This window comes from Alosa sapidissima, chromosome 6 (genome assembly GCF_018492685.1).
Source record: "Alosa sapidissima isolate fAloSap1 chromosome 6, fAloSap1.pri, whole genome shotgun sequence".
In the NCBI taxonomy this organism is placed as follows: domain Eukaryota; kingdom Metazoa; phylum Chordata; class Actinopteri; order Clupeiformes; family Clupeidae; genus Alosa; species Alosa sapidissima.
In genome coordinates this window covers 31,748,032-31,773,890 of record NC_055962.1, presented here as the reverse complement: position 1 = coordinate 31,773,890, position 25,859 = coordinate 31,748,032, and the positions used below count along the sequence as shown (strand labels likewise).

The 25,859-nt window shown below is 40.5% G+C and overlaps 1 protein-coding gene across 1 annotated transcript in view; it reads left to right on the top strand.

The window, feature by feature from the left end:
- The first annotated feature begins 5,676 nt into the window (after window positions 1-5,676).
- LOC121711288 overlaps window positions 5,677-25,859 on the top strand; it is a 50,182-nt gene continuing 29,999 nt past the window's right edge. The window contains exons 1-6 of the mRNA XM_042094748.1: window positions 5,677-5,701; window positions 8,776-8,811; window positions 17,454-17,603; window positions 17,715-17,834; window positions 17,999-18,163; window positions 19,197-19,337. Coding sequence (XP_041950682.1) covers window positions 17,489-17,603; window positions 17,715-17,834; window positions 17,999-18,163; window positions 19,197-19,337 — 541 coding nt within the window. The 5' untranslated portion in view covers window positions 5,677-5,701; window positions 8,776-8,811; window positions 17,454-17,488. The remainder of the gene's footprint in view (window positions 5,702-8,775; window positions 8,812-17,453; window positions 17,604-17,714; window positions 17,835-17,998; window positions 18,164-19,196; window positions 19,338-25,859) is intronic.

The window sequence follows — 25,859 nt, the reverse complement described above, 5'->3', positions numbered from 1 at the left end:
CCCGGGCCTGATTCAGTCTTACTCTTCTTGGACTGAAGACAACTCCTGCGATGCTATGGGATAAATAGCCTTTCACAAGCCGCTAGGGCAGGTAGCCGATGTACAAAAACATTTCTTGCAAATACGGCCACGGGTGTATGACATTATATTCACCACTACCCTGTTCACCGAGTTCACCATTATCTTCGGGGTGGTCGTCTATGATAACGGGAGGTCCTCCAGTAGGTGCTCGTGCTTCCATGACGGTTTCAGTTGTGCATCCTCCTCCTTTAGCAACAAACAAGAACTGAAATAGAGCGCGCAGCGTGCGGAGCGTGCGTAATGCAATCTAGGAGCAGTGATTCGCCAAACCTCCCTTATTGCAGTCGCACACATTTTTTCTAATTTTATGTTTTAGTAACGAGTAACGAAGATGCTTAGTGGAAATATAACGGAGTAAAAGTATACATTTTATCTAGGAAATGTAGTGGAGTAAAAGTGGAAGTTGACATAAATTTAAATAGCGAAGTAAAGTACAGATACGTGAAATTTCTACTTAAGTACAGTAACGAAGTATTTGTACTCCGTTACATTACAACACTGCCTAAGCTACAGGTAGGCCTATAAGGTAGGCCTATTTACAACATAAATTGTCAATCAATAGGTTATGCTGGCGACACAAATAAAATCTCCTTTGGAAACCCATGGCTTACGCCTTACAGTATCAAGCGGACTTAAACTGCCATATCGTGCGAAAGGTTGTATAAATAAAATTCACGCAGCTCCATGAGTCAAGGAAAGCGCGAATGAAGTAGCCACTTCTAAATGGGACCCACTACACAGTAGCTTAAGGTGTGTTGCTAAAGCAGCCATAATGAAATGAAGGTGTCATTGTTTGGATACTTCACACACACGTGCTTTTTAATCTCACAGACTACAACTACCAAGCTGGACCAAAGCACATCGATTCCCCTCTCACACCCTGCACGCACTTCAAACAAATAAACAGGCGTCTCAGTCTCACGCATGTATAGGCAAAACTGTATCAGACCAGTGTAACGTTGGTAAATCTTCCATTGCACAGAATGATTTTTGTAGCACGAGCAACAAATGACAGTCGAAAGATACAATTACAGTGCTGCTATCAATTTGCTTGGTATAACCGCATTTATAGTTTTCTACAAATGCAATCAAATTGGCCTCCATCACTCAACCAACGCTAACGGTAACATTATTGTACCTAGGTCCTTATTGATATTATAAGATTAACGTACCTGCAGTAAAAACCAAGCATGTCCGATAAACATTCTCAGATTTATTTCGGCTTCAAGAAGAAATGGGAATTACATTTCATGTGAACATCGTCCTATCCTTATTAGACGTTCTCTGCGGTAAACTACAGTAGGAAGCGTCCATTGTTTTTCCAACCCACTTTTAACTTCCAACAAAATTACGTCTCACTGCAACGATGCGCCATCTAGTGGACAAACAACTACTTATCGCCAATACTGGAAATGCAGCCATGATGATGATGATGAATATTTGGCTTTCTTTTAATCCTACTGAATTTGTAATTATGTATCGGCCGTTCTAATACCGATAGTATGTGCGTACCTGTGTTTGTGTGCATGTGTATATGTGTGCACCGCCATTTACAGGCCAATGAGTGTACAGTCACTAAATGTACACATAACCTAATTTTTTTTAGACCCCCCCCATGGATGAAATACCCCCAGAGAATGCCAGGTCAATCATACACATAACATTTGGTGCAGTTCTGAACATCTTAACTGAAGATAGGGTGATTAAAGCAGAATAATATTGCATTTTCATTGTTTACCGGGGGGGTGCAAATCACAAATGAGTGATTATGGGCCAGGTTGATGTGGGCCCTTGAGACCAACATACCATAAAAGATTCTTCATCCTCAGTGCCACGGTTCAGGTAGTTATTTAGGAAAAACTGCTTTTTTTGCGGTTCGGGGGGCCCAGCACGGGGGGGAGTGGCCCCCGGGGACGAAACAAAATTTTTCCGTAAAAGTCTAGTGGGGCTACATACCCACCAAATTTCATGTGCCCCGGTGTTTCAGTGTCCCGGGTATCGTTGACCAAAAATTCAGGAAGTAGATGACGGGGGAAAAAAAAAAAAAGAAAAAGAAAAACTTTGACAATCATTGCTTTGCTAGCGGCGGTCATAATAATTTTAGTTTCCATTCTTGCCCCGGATGTGGCCCGTGTCAGTCCCAGATGTGGCCCGGATGTGTCCCATGTCAGTCCCAGATGTGACCCGGATGTGGCCCGTGTCAGTCCCGGATGTGGCCCGTGTCAGTCCCAGATGTGGCTCCCATTGTGAGCTCTTCTCTGCGTCCACAGTGTGTGTCAACATGTGGGTTTTATGTATGTAAGTTATGTGCATGGTTGTGTGCGTTTGCGTTTGCGTTTGCGTTTGCGTGTGTGTGTGTGTGTGTGTGTGTGTGTGTGTGTGTGTGTGTGTGTGTGTGTGTGTGTGTGTGTGTGTGTGTGTGTCTGTGTGATCAGGGTTGTGCATAATTCGAATTGCAATTCTGCTTCCTGTTTGCTACCTCAATTGAAATGCAAGTGAAATTCAAGAATTGAATTGGAATTTAAGAGCCAGTTTCAATTCAATTCTGGAATTTTGCACAACCCTGGTGTGTGTGTGTGTTTGTGTGTCATCTTATTTGTATGACAGTGTGTTACTTGAGCTGTTAGGGAGTCACAGCCGGAGGGTCTACAGTAGACTGTAGAGCACCTGTCTATGTAATTCCTTTCCTACGGTCTGACTTCTCCTCAATTAACCTGGGAATTCTAGAGCAGAGGTTCTCAACCTTTTTGGGGCTAAGGCACACCAAAGATAAAACCACCTCGGACTCCGGTTAATAACTACTGTTCTAGAGCACCTGTCTATGTTATTCCTCTCCTACGGTCTTCCTACGGACCTGTGAATTCTAGAGCACCTCCTTCACAGATGGAATGTTTCAGAGCAGCCAGAGCATTTTCCCCCCCCCCCGAAACACGAAACATAGGCGGAGAGCATACACACTTATACAAATACAGTATGTGTGTGTGTGTGTATGTTTGTGTTATACAGTCCTCTGATTTCTCTCTCTCTCTTACACCTTACACACATACACGCATACTCACACATATACTCTCTCTCACTCACATACATATACTCTCTCTCTCACTCACACACACACACACACACACACACACACACACACACACACACACACACACACACACACACACACACACACACACACACACACTGTTTTATACAGAGATTGTGCAATATTGACGGGGGTAATAGCCGCCATTGCGCCACATTACTTGTCACTCCCTTCATCTTTATCTTTATATTTAATCTGTTTTTCTCCAATGCGAATCTAGATGTCAAAAACAGGAAACTTAGGGGCTGATAACACAGTCAACTCTTACACATTTTATACTACACACACACACACACAGTCTTGTCTTTATTTCATCAATCTGTCTCTCATGCCGTTTTTCCACTGAGAGATGTCGATCTAAATCTTTCAAAACAGGAAGACATGATGTTGCTAAGCCACAGTATACCACACTATCTACTCCCTTGTGTATCTGCAGAATATATTTGTGTAAAATATAAAGTAACGCATGAGGTTGTATGAGATCTGACAATTGTATGTTTCACACTTGAGGCATCTGCACATATACACACTATACACAAACACACACACACACAAACAAACAGACAGACAGACACACACACACACACACACACACACACACACACACACACACATGCACACTCATGCACATGTGCATAGGCATGGGAAAATATGCACATATGGAGGACGAAATGAGTCCTATGTCATGGAAATATATTTGATATAGTGATTTAGAATGCAGAGAATGCAGTATTTTGTCATTTCAACACGGACACATTCCTTAAAACCTCTATCATTCATTGATGTATCTTACTGTAAAACAACCTAGAAGTATGAATTTGAAGGCTAAATGTAAAAAGTTTCAAGCTTCAATTTGTTTGTTGTTGTTTGTGGCCTATTTAAAAACAAAAACATTAGGCTATGCATCAAGCATTAGCAGAGGCGTATCAAGCTTTTTAAAAGTGGGGGGGGGGGGGGGTTCTGGGGGTGCGGACGATATTGGCGGGTGTCCGGGGGTTTCTCCCCCAGGAAATCTTTGAAATTCTGGTTGCTAAACACACCATTTTAATGCAGTTTGGGAGGGACAGAACAGAACAAACAGTGCCCTCTTCTGTGTGGCTCATGTGGCATGTAGGCCTACATTATCTACCTGCTATGACTTCACTGCTTGAAACTACCCTACATGGAGACATATCTCATGTTATAAATCAAGAAATCATTTCAGAAATGATGTTTTGTGCAAAACCATAGCTTTAGGTGAACGGAGATGCAGATCATCTCACTAATTAACTTATTTGTGCAAGCCCGTGGTTTGTGTTCACCCCACAAGTGAATGTTTTTAAAGCTGTCACCACAATAGGCTATTTACTACGATATACAGTAGGCTACCTTGGATGTAATAGACAACAGCTTAATTTCAAGGTATCACTGGGCTATTAATGCATAGGCCTAACTATAATATCTATTATGTAAATGTAAAAGACACAGAATAATGACAGAACTGTAAAATCAAATTAAACAACTTTTGAAGTCTACCCCAATCATGTTTGTATACGTATGCAGAGGGAATATAAATAAATTGTGTTGCATATAATTAATGTCAATTCAAAGACTATGATTAGGCTATGCAGTTTCTAAGTATAAGTACTGTATATATATACACTCTTTTGATCCCATGAGGGAAATTTGGTCTCTGCATTTATCCCAATCCGTGAATTAGTGAAACACACTCAGCAAACACACATTAATCCCGGCGCAGTGAGCTGCCTGCAACAACAGCGGCACTCGGGGAGCAGTGAGGGGTTTAGGTGCCTTGCTCAAGGGCACTTCAGCCGTGCCTACTGGCCAGGACTTTTACAGGCTTTTCCCAAATCACGGAAGAAACGTTGACGCAGCGGTATAGTAGCAGATAATCAGGCAAGTCTTATTTAAATAAACTCCTGGTGCACTTTCTAACTTTCTAATGCCTCGTTTTTGGACTAAAGGTCATCGTTGTACTACTGCAGAAGTTTCATACTATTCAGGGCATTATTAGTGGGGTAATTTACGAGATAAAAGTTGGTACCATTACGACTGCAGAAACTCATTAGTTTCTGACAGCGCTACTCGACCAGGGTTCGACCAAGGGAAAACAGGTTCTGGGAGGGTGTTTGGCTCAGGGTCATTGTGCAAAGGACCCTAGGAGGAAATTACTCCGAACCATCGCTTTAATGATTTGTTAATATGGACAGCTTGTATTTTGTTGTAATGGCACAGTAGACCTGAGGCTCCTAAATGATTCAGCTGCGGACATAAGATAACGTAGGCTTATTAGCAACCATGCAGCTCTAGCTTAGATAAGTTCCCCCTGCTCCTTCCTCTCTCATCTCTCTCTCATCTCTCCCTCATCTCTCTCTTTCTCTCTCTCTCTCTCTTCTCTTTCTTCCACCAATGTCAGCTCACCTCAGACCTCTTCTGATTGGCCATCTCATAAGGTTCATAAGGGACAGAGCTCAAAGGACATTCAGTATCAGGAGCAGAGCATGGATGCTTCCTCAGCATTTCAGCTGCTTGGTGAGTGACACCTCTCACTTTGTCTGTTTGTCTGTTTGTCTGTATACGTGTATGTGTGTGTGTGTGTGTGTGTGTGTGTGTGTGTGTGTGTGTGTGTGTATTTTCTCAGTCGCTTTGGTGCTTTTCTCAGATCAGAATGAAAATCCACAACATTTAGTCATTTTTGCACATCATAGTAGCAATTTCTCCTTCCTCTGAACAAATTGCAAATGCTTTTGGACATGTATCGTTGCTTTGGTGTTTTATAACATTATCATTTGCTTATGTCATATCAGTCAAAATGAACTATACGTATGGATGCTGAATTGTCGTTCCCAATAAAACTAATAGTCTTCATTTCATTGCTTGAGTTATTACAAAATTGTTGAACTAGTTATCAAATTCTGTCACAATACTTGTAGAATTGCAAAGAGCATATAATATACAGTAAAAATGTGAAACATACATATTCAGTGTCATTTACTCACTTACTCCCCTAACTACAGCAATGTGTAACTTTACTGTAGTTTTCAAATGGCTGTACAAGTACTGTATAGTGCTGTTTTGAACATGTTCAGGTAATGTCACCGAGTTCTGACCTTTTTTCTTGCATTGGAAAACACTGAGAGAATAAAGTGTCATAATGAAAACATGACAAAGCCATTTGACCATGTTGTTCATAAACGATGGTGTCAAGACTTCTCGTTTTGATGACACTGGCAGTTTCATTGACATGAATACTTGCTTTTGAGGAATGGACTATCCATTTTAAGCAAGTGACGTGCTTTTGCAGGTTATCCACTAGGTTTTGCAGTTTGCACTAATTGTTTTGAGGAATGCTAACTGCTAACTAACTGCTGTGAAAATGTTGCATGTGATGTGAGAAAAGCACCAAAGTGACTGAGAAAATCTGTAACAAGACCAACTTAGTTTACATGAACATGTGACTTCCTTCTCAAAGTCTTCGACTGACCTTCTCTAATATTTGGAAGATGAGATGTTATCTCACACAACATCCTCATCAACTCCTTGAGCAGGCCCTGAGACCACATATCATCCAGGGGTGCGTTTCTAGAAAGGGTAGTTGGCTAACCAACGTCGCAATCTTTGGAGTTAGAACCGTCGTTCTTGGATTTGGTGCTGTTCGAATTCTTAATTGCAAATATGGTCGGAGAGTTTGGTGGTTGGAATTACAGACCCTGAGCAGTCACACTTGTGTCATTCATTGGTAGCTCTTGTTGGTACTGCCGTCAGTGTCAAAGGAGCCTAACCAAAAATCATGAAGTGATTGTTTTTTTCGTGACTCAGTGATTGGGCTATGCTGTTGGATTAATCTTTGGAGTTTTGGGGCAGCCGTGGCCTACTGGTTAGCGCTTCGGACTTGTAACCGGAGGGTTGCTGGTTCGAACCCTGAGTGCCCTTGAGGAAGGCACCTAACCCCTCACTGCTCCCCGAGCGCCGCTGTTGTTGCAGGCAGCTCACTGCGCCGGGATTAGTGTGTGCTTCACCTCACTGTGTGTTCACTGTGTGCTGAGTGTGTTTCACTAATTCACGGATTGGGATAAATGCAGAGACCAAATTTCCCTCACGGGATCAAAAGAGTATATATACTTATACTTATACTTAGTTCTTCATGAAAAGATATCGAAGATGAATACGGACTCTTATGCTGTTGGGCTTATTGTTCAGAGTTCTTCACTAGATAATGAAGAGGAATACTGACTCCCTTGCTGAGCTCATTCTTGCTACTTAGGCAATGTTAATTTGCATGTTGGCTTGCGTTTTGATTCTCTGAATTGACCTTTGTTGTAGGCTACTGCTACTGTTATGGTATTCACATACTCTTAAACTGTTATGGTATTCACATACTCTTATACTCTCAAAACTATTATTTTGAACTAATGGCATTTCAGAATGGTCTTTGGGTGTACATGTAGATATAGTAATTACATGCATACCGGTAAATACTTCAAAGCCTATTGTTGTGTCTCATATAGGCCTACTCTTAGTCTGCTAAGAGATAATTTACCATTGATCTACCAGACAGACAGGTAACGTGAGCGAAATTTCTGTAGATATACATTTTATGACACTTAGATATTCAATAGACACAAATAATGACAAATATTCATCAGCTTAAAGGAATACGCCACCCCTAGGTGAAATTGGGTCACTCCCCGCAGTCCCTAGAGTTGGAGTAGTGAGCCAAAGCTTTTTATAGCCGACCCAGCCATTGTCCTAATCTGGAAACGGCCCGGTTAGCTTTAGCTTAGCGTTGTCGCTGTAATCGCTGTAAAGATTTTTTATAATTATTTCTTGTAACCTGTACATTCACATAGAGTACAAATATCAATGCAAATTAACACGAAGGGATTTACTAGACCAATTTAGATTTGGAACTATTTTCGGGCATAGCACCGGCAAAGCACCGCTGCCAGGACCAAAGACATCACGCAGCATATGAAAACCCTCAACTTCCGGCAGTACACCAGCGTGACTACCAAGTTCTCTGCTACTAGTACAAACGTGATGTTTTGCGACACAGGTACACTGCTTCCTAGGAACAGGTGTTACAACGTAGTTGTTTGAGTGAAAGTTGTGTCGCACCATGGTAGTTTAATAACGACACAGCTAACTTTTGTAGAAACAGACCCCAGATATGGATGACCGTACATTTGGACCTAAAAAGGACACCTGTATCTTCCCTGCTCATTCCCATTCACTGGCCTCCTGTAGAGGCTACAATTCAATTTAATTCATATAATCTCACCTACAGCATAACTATTGGCTTGGCTCTTATCTATTTCAATTTTATCTTTTAGATTCATTTACTTGACCAGTTTGTTCCTCTCATGAACGTTGGTAGCCTTTGCCCTCTCTCCACAGCAAGAGACCCTAGCGGGGACTCTTTTCATGTGAAGCATGATGTTAATACATTCAAGATGTATTTTCAATCAGCATTTTCCATGTTAACTCATGTATTACAAGCTATATTATTGCAACTATGATGTGTGACTATGACTAGAAATATTCTAAACCGTTATAATCATTAATATAACATAGTGTTCATTTCTTTGTCTCAATGTTTGACGCAGTGATCATTGGACTTCCTCTGTCTAGCCTCACTGAAAGTACGTATTTATGTATGTGTGTGTGTTTACTGTATTTGTGAGTGTGAAAACTTCTACATGCTTTCTGAATTCTCTGGGCTGCTTTATCTCTGGCTAACAGACACTGAGTCAAGCACACAGATGCTTACATGTGCAAGTCCCTTTGCTTTTCATAAGGCTTCTGGTTCAGCTGTATAGACGCATCTCTGTTCTGTGTCGCTAGTTTATCTTTATCTGCAGTGTAATCTGCAATGTGTAGAGCTAGTACCTCTACACATTAGTGTATTAGTGTGTGTTTGATTGCTTATGCTCTGCTTGTGCAAGACAAATATAAGTAATAGCCCACATCAACATACAGTATGTACAATACATCTGTCAGATGGTCAAACTGTTACAACCACAGTGCCCCCAGCTGGCTTTGCACTGCAAGGGGTGTGGGTTGTGCTGGGATATATCACCTCATTGGCCACAAATAAGAGCTCATGCTGAAGAAAATGGCACCCCTCCTATAGACATTTGTACAAATTTGGCAAAGTTGACTAAAAACCGGTATAAAAAATAATCTGTTGGAGATTTATTGTAAACTCATAATAAAACAGATTAGGAAAAATCCAACCTTGAAGGGAAGCAAATGTATTTTGAGAAAAAGGAAAATCTCACAAATAAATAAATATTTTTAACTAAAACACGTTGCTCACAATTATTGGCACCCCTGAAAAATCTTATATACAAAACCTAACAGAAACATTTTCCTATCTAATTTCAATTTATTTAAGTTAATCAGAGTGTCTGTGAACTAGTTCATGACTTTCTTTTTCACTATTGTATGAAAATAAAGTCACACAAAGGCTACAGTACATTCTCTAGTCATTTTTCAACATCGGAAAGACAAGTGAATGCCCTAAATTGAAATAAAAAGAAAGTGTTTCGACATTTGCAAGTCAGAGAATGTCTATGACAACTATGTACTTTGTTGAAATGCCTAAATTTACAGTGTCATGAACACATGACACTGTCATGACACATGAACTCTAACACCTAACCCTAACCTCTAACCCTAACCCTAATCCTAATCCTAATCCTAACCCTAATTTGTTATGACAAAAACCAGACTTGGACTCGAGTCAGACTCGAGTCATGATTTTAATGACTTCAGACTTGACTTGATAAAATTCGGCATGACTTCCGACTCGACTTGAATACTATTCACTCGAGACTTGACTCGGACTTTGCCTCTTTGACTTGTGATGACTTGACATGTCTCGAATCAAAAACTAAATTTCCTGATCGTGGACCAGTCACCCCGCTTTCCCTCCGCGACTAAAAAAAAAAAAAAAAAAATAGCGGAGACAAGCGGCCAGAGCACAGTTCCGTACTGCCGCTACCCCCACACGGATTACGCACTGTGTGTAGGGCACCAAGAGACAGAGGAAGGACCAACATTTAGCCAATCACTGGTAGCTTTACTGCAAACTGATTTGCACTCTTGTTAGAGAACGTTTAATGTCAAAATGCACCAACAGCATGTTACATAAAGATGATACTTTTCGAGTCCTCTCCATTAAGATCCAACTTGAACTTATGCTAGCCTACTGCATTTAATTGAGAACGCACGAGAGGGAGAAAAAACAAGTAGGTTCCAGCTGGCTTGTCATTGTTGATGATGATTGATATCTTCTTTTAAATATAAGAAACATATAAAAGGAAATCGTGAAGGCAACAAATACGAGATTAGAGGAGATTGTGAATTTATCCGGTTCTCACTAGCCTACTGTACTGTTATAAACTATGAGATCCAGGTCACTATGACATACTAGCTGCACTCACTGTGATTTGGAAAGTGGACAAGAATATTATGAAGAGTTGTCTTTGCCTTTGTGTAATGGAACTGGTGAGTCTTGAAGTATTTACATGAAGCACATGATATGCCGATTGAAACGCCTTCCACTCAGCTACTGTAGCTAGGTGGCTACTGGCTACCAGGCTCATAATTTACTTTTAATTGCAAAGAGAAAATGTCAAGCAAGCATCATGTCATACATGCTTCTCTTTCCAAAGGAATGAAAGCTGTTTGTGCCAACTTAATATCATGCTTATCATTGTTAATATTGTGCTATACATGTGGCACAAACAATGTTTGAGTTTGTGGACTAGCCATAGGCTATATTTGAATGGAGCTGGTAAAAAAAGATCATTATGAGAAAGTGTGGACAGTGGCACACAATGACACAATGGGCTTAAAGTGACAGTGCACCATTTACAAATGAGATAAACAGCATCAAATGTGTAGTATTTCTTAAGAAATGAATACTTTAAAACAAAATTAATGTCATTATTATATTTTAAATAATATAAAAGTGTTGACCTTGGCTTCCCTTATGAGTCGCCACTGGCAGACAACCTAATAAATAGTTTGCAGGCAAATCTGTGGCCTAGCGCAGTGAACTGCCATCAGTCAAATTATTACTCATCCTTACAGTGGGCTCCGCAATTTGGAAAAACAATATATATATTTGCAGCTGTGCTGAGTGTCATGTAGCTATCCGTTTTGTACAGATTACTCAGGTATGCACATGTGTATATTACACAGGTATGTGCATGCATATGTCGTAAAAGATTACAAGACAGAAACATTGAACATATTTTAATCTGTATTTATAAAAAAAAAATACTGTGGATTAGATGGAAGTGCTAAAATTATGATCGATAGTCTAATAATAACGATAGTAACTCGTTTTTTCCATTGGTTTTACGGGGTTTTACAGATTAGAGTAATATTGTCAAATAAGCCATTACTTCAATTCATCGTGTTTCTTTACTCTCTGACAACATATGGTGATCATTTTTGGAATGGTTACAGTTTATTTTCCATTATTTCCTACATACTGGTCCTTTAAGTGAAGAGTACCTGATGACTTGTTTAGGACTTGAAAAAGATTGGGACTTGGACTTGGACTTGGACTCGACTTGGCTTTGATGTGACTTGGACTTGGACTCGACTTGCCCTTCTCTGTATTTACTTGGGACTTGACTTGGACTTGACTGCTAAGACTTGGGACTTACTTGTGACTTGCCAAACAGTGACTTGGTCCCACCTCTGACAAAAACCGAATGACACTTAATGACCGAAGCGTTATGTCATAAACGTTTATGACACGTTTATGACTGTGTCATGTCACTCTTATGTTAATACTGTCAAGTAAAGTGTAACCAAAAATTCCATAAGAACCACTGTTGGAGAGTTACAAAGGTACAGTATCATCTTGGGATCACCAAGTCCCTAACAAAATCTTCAAAAGTGATCTCACTGCTAATAGATTATTAAGAGGGCATGCCAGGTAAATCCCTGCCCAGTCATTTAAATACCAATGTAAACAGCAGGAGTTACTGAATGGTACAGTGACTTTGTCTGTAAGTGTGGTCTATTGTCAGATGAAATGAAAATTGCGCTCTTTAGCTAGAAACACTTGAGGTGTGTTTGGCGTACATAGAAGATGGCTATACTGAAAAGAACCCCATGAGAATTATGGTGGTGGGGCTGTGCTATTGTGGGGCTGTTTTTATTCCCAAAGGCCTTGGTAACCTAATTAAGGTGCATGGTATCATGAACACCAAAAAAACCTGAACATTTTGAAAGGAAATCTGTCAATCTCTGCCAAGAACAAAGCCAATATGGTTTTCTGAACAACAAAATCAAGCTTTGGCCATTGCCATCTCAGTCCCCTGATCTAAACTCCATAGAAAAACAGTGGGGTGAGTCAAAGAGGAGAATGCACAAGTGTGGACGAACGGTATTAATTCCCTTGCTTTGTATTCTCTAACTTTATGGGGTGTCATAGGAGAATATTACAACCTGTCTTATTGGCAAATGGAGGCTTAAGAAGGTATTACAAGCAAGGGTTACCAATAATTGTGAGCGACATGTTTTTGTTAAAAATATTTATTTCTGTATGAGATTTTCCTACTCAAAATAAATTTGCTTCCCTTCAAGGTTTTCATTGTGAGATTACAATAAATCACACATTATTTTTTATACCAGTTTTTAGTCAACTGTAGCAGAGATGCCAATAATTCTGGAGGGTACTGTACAACTCATAAATGCATAAATAAGTATCCCAAATATTAAAAAAATTACAGTGGAAATGATTTCCTTAGGTGCAAATGAGACAGAATGTAACATAAAATTATTTTTTACTACTATTTTTTCACTCTTGCCTGTTTAAGGGTTAACCAGGCTATCCTCCATGATCAAATGGATCGAAATTGGAATGACATTAGACAATCACCTGCATTTACCACATAGCTAAATCTTTAGCCTACATTATTACAACGATAAATAATCTATTCATAATTAAGTTATCTGGGTTTATATTCGGCAGTGAAAATGTTTTAGATTTGTGAAAAGAGAATGAATAATGATTTAAATTATATTATTGCATCCATTTGAACAGTTGCAAACTTATGAAAATAGGTGAAATGTTTTTGTTGGATGTAAGGAACTAAAAGGTCTCTTGAAGTCCTATGACTGACAAAAGGATGTATATCCTTTTAATATGACCAAATAAATATTACAATACATAAAAAAAAACTAAAAGCAAATACTTCTGTACTTCAACTTAAAAGTCTGACTTTCACTTGTATTGGAGTAATAATTGATATGCTGTATCTATACTTTCACTTAAGTAAAGGAATTCGTCCACCTCTGGTGACAATCCTCACAACATTACTAGCATATGTTGCTCTAAGGAAAACTAGATGTACCGCAGAGCAGTACAAAACATGACCGCCGCCCAGTCCAGCACATTTTTTCCACAAAAATAAATCACGCTGAAAGGCCTATATGATTCTAACTGTCTCACTAAATTGCATTATCCACACTCAATTCTCACTGATATCTGCTAGACAACAAGTACCAAAACATGATTAGTTCATAGATTTCACATGTAAAATTCATTTTATACAACCCCACCTCCATCTTGCCTGTTCATAATTCTGAGAAATTCTTGAATTGTGTGCATGTGTGCATGTACATGTTTATGTTATGTGTGTGTGTGTGTGTGTGTGTGTGTGTGTGTGTGTGTGTGTGTGCGTGTGTGCGTGCTTGTGTGTGTGCCTGCGTATGTGCCTGTGCATGCAAGCGTACATATGTCATACGTATGATTACTGTGAATGTATGTGTGTGTGTGTGTATCTGTTTGTGCACATGTGTGCACATGAAATGGGTTAACATGACCCCTGGAGGCAAACATACGGAAAAAAATGGTCATCCTAGTCCCTACAGTTCTCAAGATATTCACAGAGAACTGGGTCTGCCCTACCCTCCTTTCGGGGGGTCCAGTCCAGCGGGGGGGCTACAGATCAAAACAAAAAACGACGGTTCCATGCTATCCATGTGGGGTTACATGCCCACCAAGTTTTGTGTACCCCGGTCTTTCAGTGTCCCGGGAATCCTTGTTGGTGTACGTAACTAAATGTACACATACATTATTTTATTGTAAGGCCCCCATGAACGAAAGTACACAAAACTTGGCATGCATTCGGAGGGTGTCATAATGATCCTACACTTTTAATTTCGTGCAGTTTTGATCATGTCAGCCAGAGATATTGTGAAGAAAACACCTAATTTTTTGCTTTTTAATTTTTAACTAGGTGGCGCTATACATGAAATAAGTGGTAATGGGATGGGTTGACATGCCCCCTTAAGACCAACATACATAAAAAAGGTGGACCTCCTAGGCCAGTGGTCTCCACTACCACACAGGTAGCCCGCGGGACGGCTATGAGGCGCCCCCAGCGCACTTTCTAAAAATAGCCAACAGGTCGCCTGCAGAAAACGCTCAATTGTGAAGTTTTCAATAGATATTTAAGACCAGAACCATTTTTAGCCATACATCTGTAACATTAAATTGATATTGGTGATACCTTACAAATTGTAGCTGCGTTAAATTTTAGCCTTTGGCTCCAAATCCGTTTCCCATTCAATCTTTAAACAACAACGGAAGCGGAGCGCATACACGCTGCTCACACGCATAGACAATAAAAGGGGAAAAAACTTGCTTGTCTGGTGTAGCCAATGGAAGCATATCTTTGCAAAAGTTCTGTGGCCATTCCATGTTCGTCAAATACGGTTCTTGCATGATTGTTCAAGGACTGAAAAACAATTGCTTTAGCTCACAGGCCTTTTCTCCTCCGTAGGCAACTGCCGTATAATAGTGCTGAAAATGTTATAGCATGCATGACTGAGCAGGACTGCGCATTACCCTTTTTTTGTCAGATCATGGATCATTTCAGGTGTGCAATAACTTTAAAAGGAGTTTTCATATGTTAGGATGGTGTGGGCGATTACTATTGAAATGTTAAAACCGAATTGTCCACTGAAAAAAAAAAAATTCAACACATGAACTGGTTGCTATTGACTCGTCTATAGGCTTCCACAGTCTTGGTAAAGCTGCCGAAGCTGAACATTATCCAAAACTCCATTTCTCAGACGAGCGTCAATTTCGGAGCTTGCATGCTACCACTCCTTCCTTCTCAAATGACTTGAAAAGGCTGTTTGCACAATTTCACAAATAATCACACGGACCGAAACATACCTAACATGCCAACTTTTTCCGGGTTTATCACGTATTTTCCCTCGCTGTCTTGCCGTTTTCATATTTCCCCGTAATATCCCATATTACTGTAATATTCTCATAACATTAGTCCTGCCATCTGGCCTGTCGCTGTGTTGTCCTGTTGTTACCCCCTTGCCCTTCCAGTGAAATAGATGTATTCAAATCATCATTTTGCTTGCTTGAATGCGAACTTATAGTGATGTTAACCTATTTAAGTTAACAGCGTGGTTGTCGTGAGAGCACGATTCATTGGCGCTTGCAGTGTTCGGCCGTAGGCTATGTCTACGTGCGCACCTGCCTATCAGGCTACTCAGCTAGTAGACAAAGAATTTCCCCTGTTTGTATATTTACTCCAAGTTGGCCTAGTATAACTTACCAACTCTACACTGTAGACCATAAACTGGCTATTTTTATGAAATAACCAAATGTATTTGTTAAACTTTATGAAGCAGAATTCTGCACTTCTACTTGGAACGTAGGCTAACACATTTTTGTTTGCGAACGAGAGAGAATGACAGTGACAAATTGCACTTGTTGCTGGTTACCAATAAATACTATATATTTTTTTGCAAACAACAAAAACAGAAAGGATGGAGACAGCAAAGCTAGAGATGGGCAGGAACAAGGTCAATTGGTAAAAATGCTTGTCAAAACGTTAGGAGCTGGATGTGTGGATGAATTAAGCACAAGTATGCTTTACTATGTTAAGCATGCACACTGTTTAAAGTTAGGCTACACGGTAAACTACAAGTAAACCAAAGGTAAATTTAGCTTTTTTAGGGCTGGATAAAGTTGACCAAATGAATATAGGCTGTTAGGCGTGAATAAAGTAGGCCCTAGGCTACTTTGTTGCTCCAACCCTTCCAACGTGTTGACATTTTCCGTATTTTGCGTGAGAAACCTAACCTGGCAATAGCCAGATGAATTTCGCTCCGCCTAGCTCCACTCATCCATCTGGAACCGATCCATTGAAGTGTTGCTTCAGAAGGCTGGGCCTAATCAAAAAATGCTTGCATATGATTGAATAAGCCACTTGTCCGTCATCTATTGACGTGCTACTTCAACCACTCACATCGAAGCCAACCCGTGACGCTAATAACAGACTCACAGTCGCTTCTACACTATGTCACATCTATGAAACTCCCGCCCTGCGTCCTGATTGGCTAAACCATAAAGTTGGTTGGAGAAATCACTCTCAATGGAAGAGGTCCCAGATGGATGTGAGTGAAGCTAGGCGGAGCTAAGCGGAACACATTCATCTGGCTAGGGTCAGGTTATGAGAAACCCGGGAAATCGCCCTTATTTTCAATGTTCGATGTTGACAGCTATGGAACGAAAGAGAACGTTATATGGCGACAGAAATCAACAATCAAACAAGCCACTTTGATTTTTTTGTTGTTTTCATGAATACAAAAGATGGGTGACCCTCCTTGACAAAAAAAAGTTGGGTGACCCTCCCCTCAACAAAGAATAAAAAAAAGACATGACCCTCCCCTTATTTTCCTCCGGTGGCCCCTTCAATAAATAACAAATAGTCCCTTATTCGGAAGACTGACATCGCAGGGACAAATGTGAGGAAACCTCACAAATAAGTGCAATTCCATTTACAATCCACTTACAGTAGAATACATTACTGCATTTCTAAAACATTTAGGAGTTACTTTACATTTATTTGGACAGGTTTTGGGTTGGTAGGTTGGTAGATAGGTTTTATATTTTGGAGAGGGTAAAGACCATTATTTAGATTCCCATAAGAAAATGCATAATATTGCCCAGAAATTAAGTCAGGATGCTTTGCTGTAGGGTATAATACATGAAAAAAGTAAACACACTTGATATTCAGTAATTGATGTGTTGTTTTGTATTTGATGATTTTGGATAGGCTATGAGACACTTGGAGATGCCTAAATATATACCATGTAAAATCTGCTGTGTAACACCTGTAAACCTTTACCTGTGTTTTTCAAAATTTACACACATGCTCAGATGTGAATAGTAGGCCTATACTGTAGCAGTCTGATTCCAACTGTTTATTCTTTGGTCACATAGATTCTACATGCAAGACGACAGCTCAGGCTGATATCATGCTGTTGGTGGACGGTTCTTATAGTGTTGGAATATTGAACTTCCAAACCATCCGGACATTCATCAGTCATGTGGTTGACATCTTTGAAATTGGCCCAGATCGAGTCCAAATTGGTGAAGTTTTCACAAATTGCTACATTTACTGAATGCAAAAATCTCCCTGTTACATTAGGTCTGTGTGCTGTATATTGTTGTTTAAGTAGTCACTTTTCTATCCATTACTAGGTCTGGTTCAGTACGCTGGGGCCCCACTTACTGAGTGGCACCTGAACACACACAAGACCCGAACTGAGCTGTTGAGGGCTGTGGCCGACCTGCCATGCAGAGGTGGCAACACTATGACAGGTGCACCGAGACTTAGTCATGTTTAGGTGTTTTTTTTTTATTCTGGTAGAATTCAACTGACATGCATTCTGACATGTATTATTATTACAACCATAGACACAAATTACATTGCATAGAAATGTCCTTGTCTAGAAATCGTTACTCAAACTTCTATCACCTTGCAGGCTTGGCCTTGAACTATATCCTCCAGACAAATTTCAAAGCCAGTGTTGGAATGCGAGAAAAATCCAGTAAAATGGGAGTGCTAATCACTGATGGCAGGTCACAGGATGATATTATTTTCAGCTCCCAGAATCTTCGTGATCAGGGCATTGAGATGTATGCTATTGGTAAGCATTTGTTCTAATGAGGATAAAACGTCCGGTTAGTACTGTAATCTCGGTTCTAAAGGAGAATACGAGACATCACCTATGGGAACTTGCCTCTGAGCGTACTTAATTACTGAACCCTTTTTAATCAATGCCCTTAAAGGCGGCGCCCAAGAAGCTAGTGGAGTGTGCTCGCAGACTATCTGGGGGGCTCAACGGTGTTTTAAGCCCCCAACATAGTCTTCAAGGCAGCGTTGCATGGAAGGCACTCCCCACCCCCTACAGTTTCAGCCAGTCACTGCACTCTGCTCCTTATGTATCCTCTGTAGGCTAAAGAGGGAAAGGGACTGTCCAACTTGTTAAAGTGCTCAAACCCAGCATCTATAATGGTATGGAGGTGCATAGGGCATGGGCATCTTGGACATGTGGCAAGGACAATCAATTTTAATGATGTACACAGGTTTTGGGCAACATATACTGCTGTCCAGACAATGTATTTTTCAGGGAAGACCATAAATATTTCAGGAAAACAATGCCATAATGAATTTTGCACACATCTTCACACATATAATGAAAAACACAATTAAGAAGACCCCAGACCGAGTAGCTGAAATCCTATATGGGGCAAGAATGGGGCAATTACATTATCACATAGCGAAGGCTCCAATTCAACAAGCTAGCCATGAATTTGTTAACACAGGACATCTGAACAAACAAAACAAATGTTCATCAACAATCAAATCATTTTCATTAACATTTGGGTATTTTATTTAACTGGTTAGCAGCTCGCTACGGCTATGCTGTATGGCTAGGTTACAAGTTTGTTTACTGTAAAGGTTATGTTAAGATGACAATATTGCAAAGTGTACCTTTAAAGTGCAGTGCAGTGACTGAGGATGAGTGATTGCATTATGTAAAGCTGTTGTCGCTGGTAGGAGCATTATCCTTTTCTTGTTGTTTTTGACAAATTTGCCCCCCCCCCCCCCCTCTAATTCAGGAATTACCTACACTGTGTTACTTTATATACTGTAAATGATGGTGTACTGGTCAACAGGTGTGAATAGCGATGAAAATGAGCTGAGGCTAATTGTCTCAGATCCTGAGGAGAACCATATGTACCTTCTGAAAGACTTCAACTTGCTGATCAATGCTAATGATATTATTACCAACATTTGCAACAGTGTGAAATGCCCAGGTGAGACATTTTACGTCACCATTTTCCCCCTGATTCAGTTTCTTTCTTTATCTCCTCCCCCTCCCCCGTTTCTTTTGCTCTGTTCCTCAGTAGAGAATCACATCAGATAGACCATAATTAGATATCGAATAGAAATCAACCTGTGTTTAATAATGATTAGTAAAGTACTTACCTGGATCATTCAAAGTGATTCAAAGATAGGAATACACCAACACTTCTAGCTGTCATGATCTTTTACATGAGACATTGATTTGGAAGCAGAATCCTCTGAATAGTAAAACAATGATGACCGAATAGTGTTAACATTTCTATGTGCGTGGAGTTCTAATACAATTTTGTATATCCTCCAAACACAGAGACTATATTAGAAATGCAGGTCTAATAGTAGGTGTCCTTCATCACTGACAACTCTGTCTGTCTATTCGTTAGGTGCTCAAGGAGGAAGCAGCCCCACTGTGTTCTCCAGTGCAGGTGGGACAGCTACTCTACCCTGTGCTAATGTGCTTGATCCAAACTGCTCCTCTACTACATGGCTTTATAGCAGCACTAGAGGTAGCGCAAGGTTGTTTGTATATGGAAAGACTTTAGATTCTAAGACTTTAGCCACACACAGAGCTGGGAGACTGAGTCTGCTCTCTGACTGCTCTATCCACATCACTAATGTCACCACCGAGGATGCTGGACTCTACATCTGTCAGCAGTTCCTGAGAAAGGATGGACCACGACACGCGTCAAAAGCTCCAGTTTATCTCACTGTGCTTCAGGGTAGGTTTCCTAATAGTTCCAGTTTATCTCATTGTGCTTCAGGGTGGGTTACCTAATAGTTCCAGTTTATCTCACTGTGCTTCAGGGTAGGTTTCCTAATAGTTCCAGTTTATCTCATTGTGCTTCAGGGTGGGTTTCCTAATAGTTCCAGTTTATCTCACTGTGCTTCAGGGTGGGTTTCCTAATAGTTCCAGTTTATCTCACTGTGCTTCAGGGTGGGTTTCCTAATATTTCCAGTTTATCTCACTGTGCTTCAGGGTAGGTTTCCTAATAGTTTTGGCAACAGTTCACTTCACACAAGGCACATGCACTACATTAAAAGTGTGTTTGTAATATTTAAGGAACACTTTTCAAATTAATATTCATCATTATGATCATTTGTATCCATTAATGATTTCTCCTGCAGTGTCTGCTTCCCCGAAAGACACTGAGATGGATGCAGGCAGTCATGTGACTCTCACCTGCCTCCTGCACACACTTGACAACTGTGGAAAATCAGTGGCAAATAGAGGAGTCAGTCTGAGCTGGGTGGATGAGGCAGGGGCTGAGGTGAAGAACAACAACAAAGACCGGATCTGCAGAGAATCTCCCTGTTCCATCACCCTGACGACGGAGCTCCGAGATCCAAACCAGAACCACACTCAGAGGACATGGACATGCCAGCTGACTGAAGAAGGGCAGGTTCAGACCTCTGTTAACTACACCATCGGAGTCAGAGGTAAGTGATGATCACACATTTTTCATTTCAATTTATCAACAAGAGATGAAGTGAAGTAATTACACCAGTGGGAATACTGTAAACTATACAATTACACTTTGAATCTAATGATAAATAGCTAGATGAATATTATATATTTCAGGGGCCGTATTCACAAAGCCTTTTATCTTACCACTAGGAGTACTCCTAAATCGCACTAATTTTAGCTAGGAGTTTTCTCTTAAAGGTTATTCACAAAGCCTTTCAGACCTACTCTTAGTAAGGAAAAATAACAACTCCTAAACTAAGAGTGAGTCTTCGTTGCTATGGATGACGTCATTACTCATGCACGAGCTTGACTGAAGTAGCCACCTTGATTGGCTGATGATTGTAACGCGGGAATGATTCCAAACACCTCCCTTACGATGATGAGTGACAGGTCTGAGAATGCGTGCGCTACACAAGTAGTGCAAAGGACGGAAGATGATGAATAACTGAATAAAAAGGCCTAGCCTAAATGAATAAAGAGTAAGGCGAAACAAATAGCCTAGTAGCATAATGAAACATACGGATTGATGCAGTAGCCTATCTTTGCAACATTATTAAATTAATCTGTCACCATATGCCTATGCCTATACGTTTGCAAAGAGGAGAACATTTTAATTTGATTCACAATGAGACATATTTACATGTTGAGAATGAGTAGTTTTGGTTGTTGGTGGCGTTATTGCATCCTTAGTTATGCCTACAATGCAAAATTGTTCCCTCGCGATTGGAAGCTCCTGTAGCCGCATAGGATTTCAAAACATCGCGACACGAAATGCCACAAAAAGCTGTTTGTGAATAGATCTTAGGGAGTTAGGAGTCCTCTCGACTTCTTTTAAGCTGTCCCAGACTTAGGTGCTACTTTTAGGTCTAAAATGCTTTGTGAATTACTTTTAGTGAGAAAAATTAGGAGTCCTAAAGTTAGGCCCATTATTTTTAGGAGTTGCTCCTAAATTCGCCAGTTAGGAGCTACTTTTAGCCTTAAAATTCTTTGTGAATACGGCCCCAGGGCTGTAGCCTAATCAATGAAATTTTGTATTATAGGACTATAATATTGGAATGACCTATTGGATTTTGTGTTATAGGACTATGCTCTTTGGATTTGTATAGTATATGTATAGTCTAGGACTATAATCTGAGATTATGTGTGGACTGTAATCTATGTTGCATTGTAGTATTATAATCCATGATTACTGAGTGCAATGTCTTAAAATCTATTTTTTATTGGATCAGGTGACTCCAACAGTTCCATTCTAGTACCATCCTCTACTCCTGGAGCCTTATCAGACTCTTCAGGTAAGTGTGTGTGTGTGTGTGTGTGTGTGTGTGTGTATGTGTGTGTGTGTGTGTGTGTGTGTGTGTGTGTGTGTGTGTGTGTCTGTGTCACCTCAGGTCACAGACTCTCTGTGGTCACACACTTCTCTCTGCTCATATCTGTTCCTTTCTTCCCCTCTCCCTTCCCTTCCCTCTCTCTCTCTCTCTCTCTCTCTCTCTCTCAGTGGTCCATGTGGCTGTTAGAGTTGCTACCACTATCAGTCTGTTTGTGGCTGTGATCATAGTTGTGCTCATCCACTGGAAGAGATCAGGTGAGTGGACTACTGCAGATACACACTACTCCACACATTCCTCTGACTGATACAACCTGTCCTTTCTCTCGTAAAACACACACATACACATTTTATTGTGTGTTTGATTTTCATGAAGGCCCAGTATACTGCAGATACACACTGCTCTCCACACTCTTTACTCTACTGATGTGTGTATATCTCGCTCTGACTGATACGACTCCACCTGTCTCAGTGTAGAAGATACTGATATACTCTCTCTCTCTCTCTCTCTCTCTCTGACTGTCTCTGTTTCTCAGGTGATCCTCTAGGCACCAATTACCTCTGTTAGAATTAAATACACACCTAAGCATTTGTATCTTTGGTGTTGATAGAAACCTGTTAATGTGGTGTTCTCCTCTTTTTCTTTAAGGGCCATGGAGTTCCCTCTCTTGCCACCAGAGGTCTTTGTAGCGTTGTTGTTGTGTTGGGTTCTTAACACCCAGCTGTTACCACACAGAACCCATATCTCCATCAACTGCACTCAAACCAGAGGACAAGCCTGATTTGAATAGGATGTTATTATAGGAAGGGAAGGCTGAAACCTTCAGTTGTGTATGTGAGGAAATTATGTTTCAGTTGTTTATGTGAGAGCATTTCAGTTGTTTGTTTAAGTGCTTTTCAAATGTGTATGACGGAGGATACTTTTCAGCTGTGTATCAATGCATTTTATAAGTTTAGTGTTTCAAAAGTCTACACATTTACGCAGAGATGTTCAGTTGTGTATTTGAGCAAATAATGTTTTTTTTATTGATCGTTTTTCGTTTGTGTATGTAAACGCTTTTCACTTCTATGTGTGTGAGCTTTTCAGGATATCATTTAAATGCATCATTTACATGTATTTATTTGGTAGACACATTTTTCCAAAGTGACTTACAGCAATAGAATAACATTTAAGCTATTCACATTTAAGAGGGGGTGGAGAAGGAAAGAGAGGGAAGAGGGCTTTCAGATTATTATGACCACCGCGCAGTGAAGCGGCGGTCATATAGGTTTAGTCAGATTTTTTTTTTTTTTTTTTTTTTTTTTCTTTTTCGCATGCCCAAATTTCCGTCAATGAGTCCCGGGACACTGAAAGACCGGGGTACACGAAACTTGGTGGGCATGTAACCCCACATGGATAGCATGGAACCATCGTTTTTCGTTTTGATCTGTAGCCCCCCCGCTGGACTGGACCCCCCGAAAGGAGGGTAGGGCAGACACAGTTTTCTGTGAATATCTCGAAAACCGTAGGGTTTAGGAGGACCATTTTTTTTTTGTATGATGATCTCAAGGGGCCATGTCAACCCATTCCATAACCACTCATTTCATGTATAGCGCCACCTAGTTAAACACAAAAAAGTAAAAATGAGGTGTTGTAATTGAAGGTATCTGTGACCTAACATAGTCAAAACTGCACGAAATTGGAAGTGTAGGATCATTATGACACCCTCTGTATGCACGCCAAGTTTCGTGGAATTCCGTTCATGGGGGGCCACACAATAAATTAATTTATGTTACTATACACCAACTGGCCTGTAGGTGGCCGGAGACAGTTTTCTGTGAATATCTCGAGAACCGTAGGGCCTAGGAGGTCCACCTTTTTTATGTATGTTGGTCTTAAGGGGGCATGTCAACCCATCCCATTACCACTTATTTCATGTATAGCGCCACCTAGTTAAAAATTAAAAAGCAAAAAATTAGGTGTTTTCATCTCAATATCTCTGGCTGACAAGGTCAAAACTGCACGAAATTAAAAGTGTAGGATCATTATGACACCCTCTGAATGCGTGCCAAGTTTTGTGTACTTTCGTTCATGGGGGGCCTTACAATAAAATAATTTATGTGTACATTTAGTGACGTACACCAACAAGGATTCCCGGGACACTGAAAGACCGGGGTACACAAAACTTGGTGGGCATGTACCCCCACATGGATAGCATGGAACCGTCATTTTTCGTTTTCATCTGCAGCCCCCCCGCTGGACTGGACCCCCCGAAAGGAGGGTAGGGCAGACACAGTTCTCTGTGAATCTTTTATGGTATGTTGGTCTCAAGGGCCCACATCAACCTGGCTCATAATCACTCATTTGTGATTTGCCCCCCCCCCCCCCCGGTAAAAAATGAAAATCAGTAGGATTAAAAGAAAGCCAAAATAAATATTCATCATCATCATCATGGCTGCATTTTCAGTATTGGCGAGAAGTAGTCGTTTGTCCACTAGATGGAGCATCGTTGCAGTGAGACGTAATTTTGTTGGAAGTTAAAAGTGGGTTGGAAAAAACAATGGACTCTTCATACAAGGACTGTAATTTACCGCAGCGAACATCTAATAAGGATAGGACGATGTTCACATGAAGTGTAATTCCCATTTCTTCTTGAAGCCGAAATAAATCTGAGGATGTTTATCGGACATGCTTGGTTTTTACTGCAGGTACGTTACTCTTGTAATATCAATAAGGACCTAGGTAATGTTACCGTTAGCGTTGGTTGAGTGATGGAGGCATTTGATTTATTGCATTTGTAGAAAACTATACATGCGGTTATACCAAGCAAATGTATAGCAGCACTGTTTGTATCTTTCGACTGTCATTTATTGCACGTGCTACAAAATCATTCTGTGCAATGGAAGATTTACCAACGTTACACCGGTCTGATACAGTTTTGCCTATACATGTGTGAGACTGAGACGCCTGTTTATTTTGTTTTAAGTGCGTGCAGGGTGTGAGAGGGGAATCGCTTTGATTACAGCTTGGTAGTTGTAGTCTGTGAAATTAAAAAGCACGTGTGTGTGAAGTATCCAAACAATGACACCAAAGATCCTTGATTACTAGCTCCGCTTTAACCCTCTCTGATGACACCTTCATTTCATTATGGCTGCTTTAGCAAAACACCTTAAGCTACTGTGTAGTGGGTCCCATTTAGAAGTGGCTACTTCATTCGCGCTTTCCTTGACTCATGGAGCTGCGTGAATGTTATTACAACTTTTCGCCACGATATGACAGTTTAAGTCCGCTTGATACTGTAAGGCGTAAGCCATTGGTTTCCAAAGGAGATTTTATTTGTGTCGCCAGCATAGCCTATTGACAATTTATGTTGTAAATAGGCCTACCTTATAATCCTACCTGTAGCTTAGGGAAGCTTTCTATTAGGATCTAGTTTGTTAGTTACCGTTTTGTCATAACTCCCTGATGCATTTTTGCATTTAGAATAGCCAGAGCGTGTATATCTCAATCGGAAAATTAAACAATATCGGGTGCCTATGGACTAGGCTGGGTGAACCCAGCCTGATCTGCCCGCTATTTATTTTTTGATTTCTTAAAAGATTAAGCTTGGTCTGATGAAAGCCAGACTAGCCATGGACCTCAGTTAAACAATGCAAGGGAACATGAATCAGCCTATATTTGCACTAACAATAACGGACAAAAGCTCT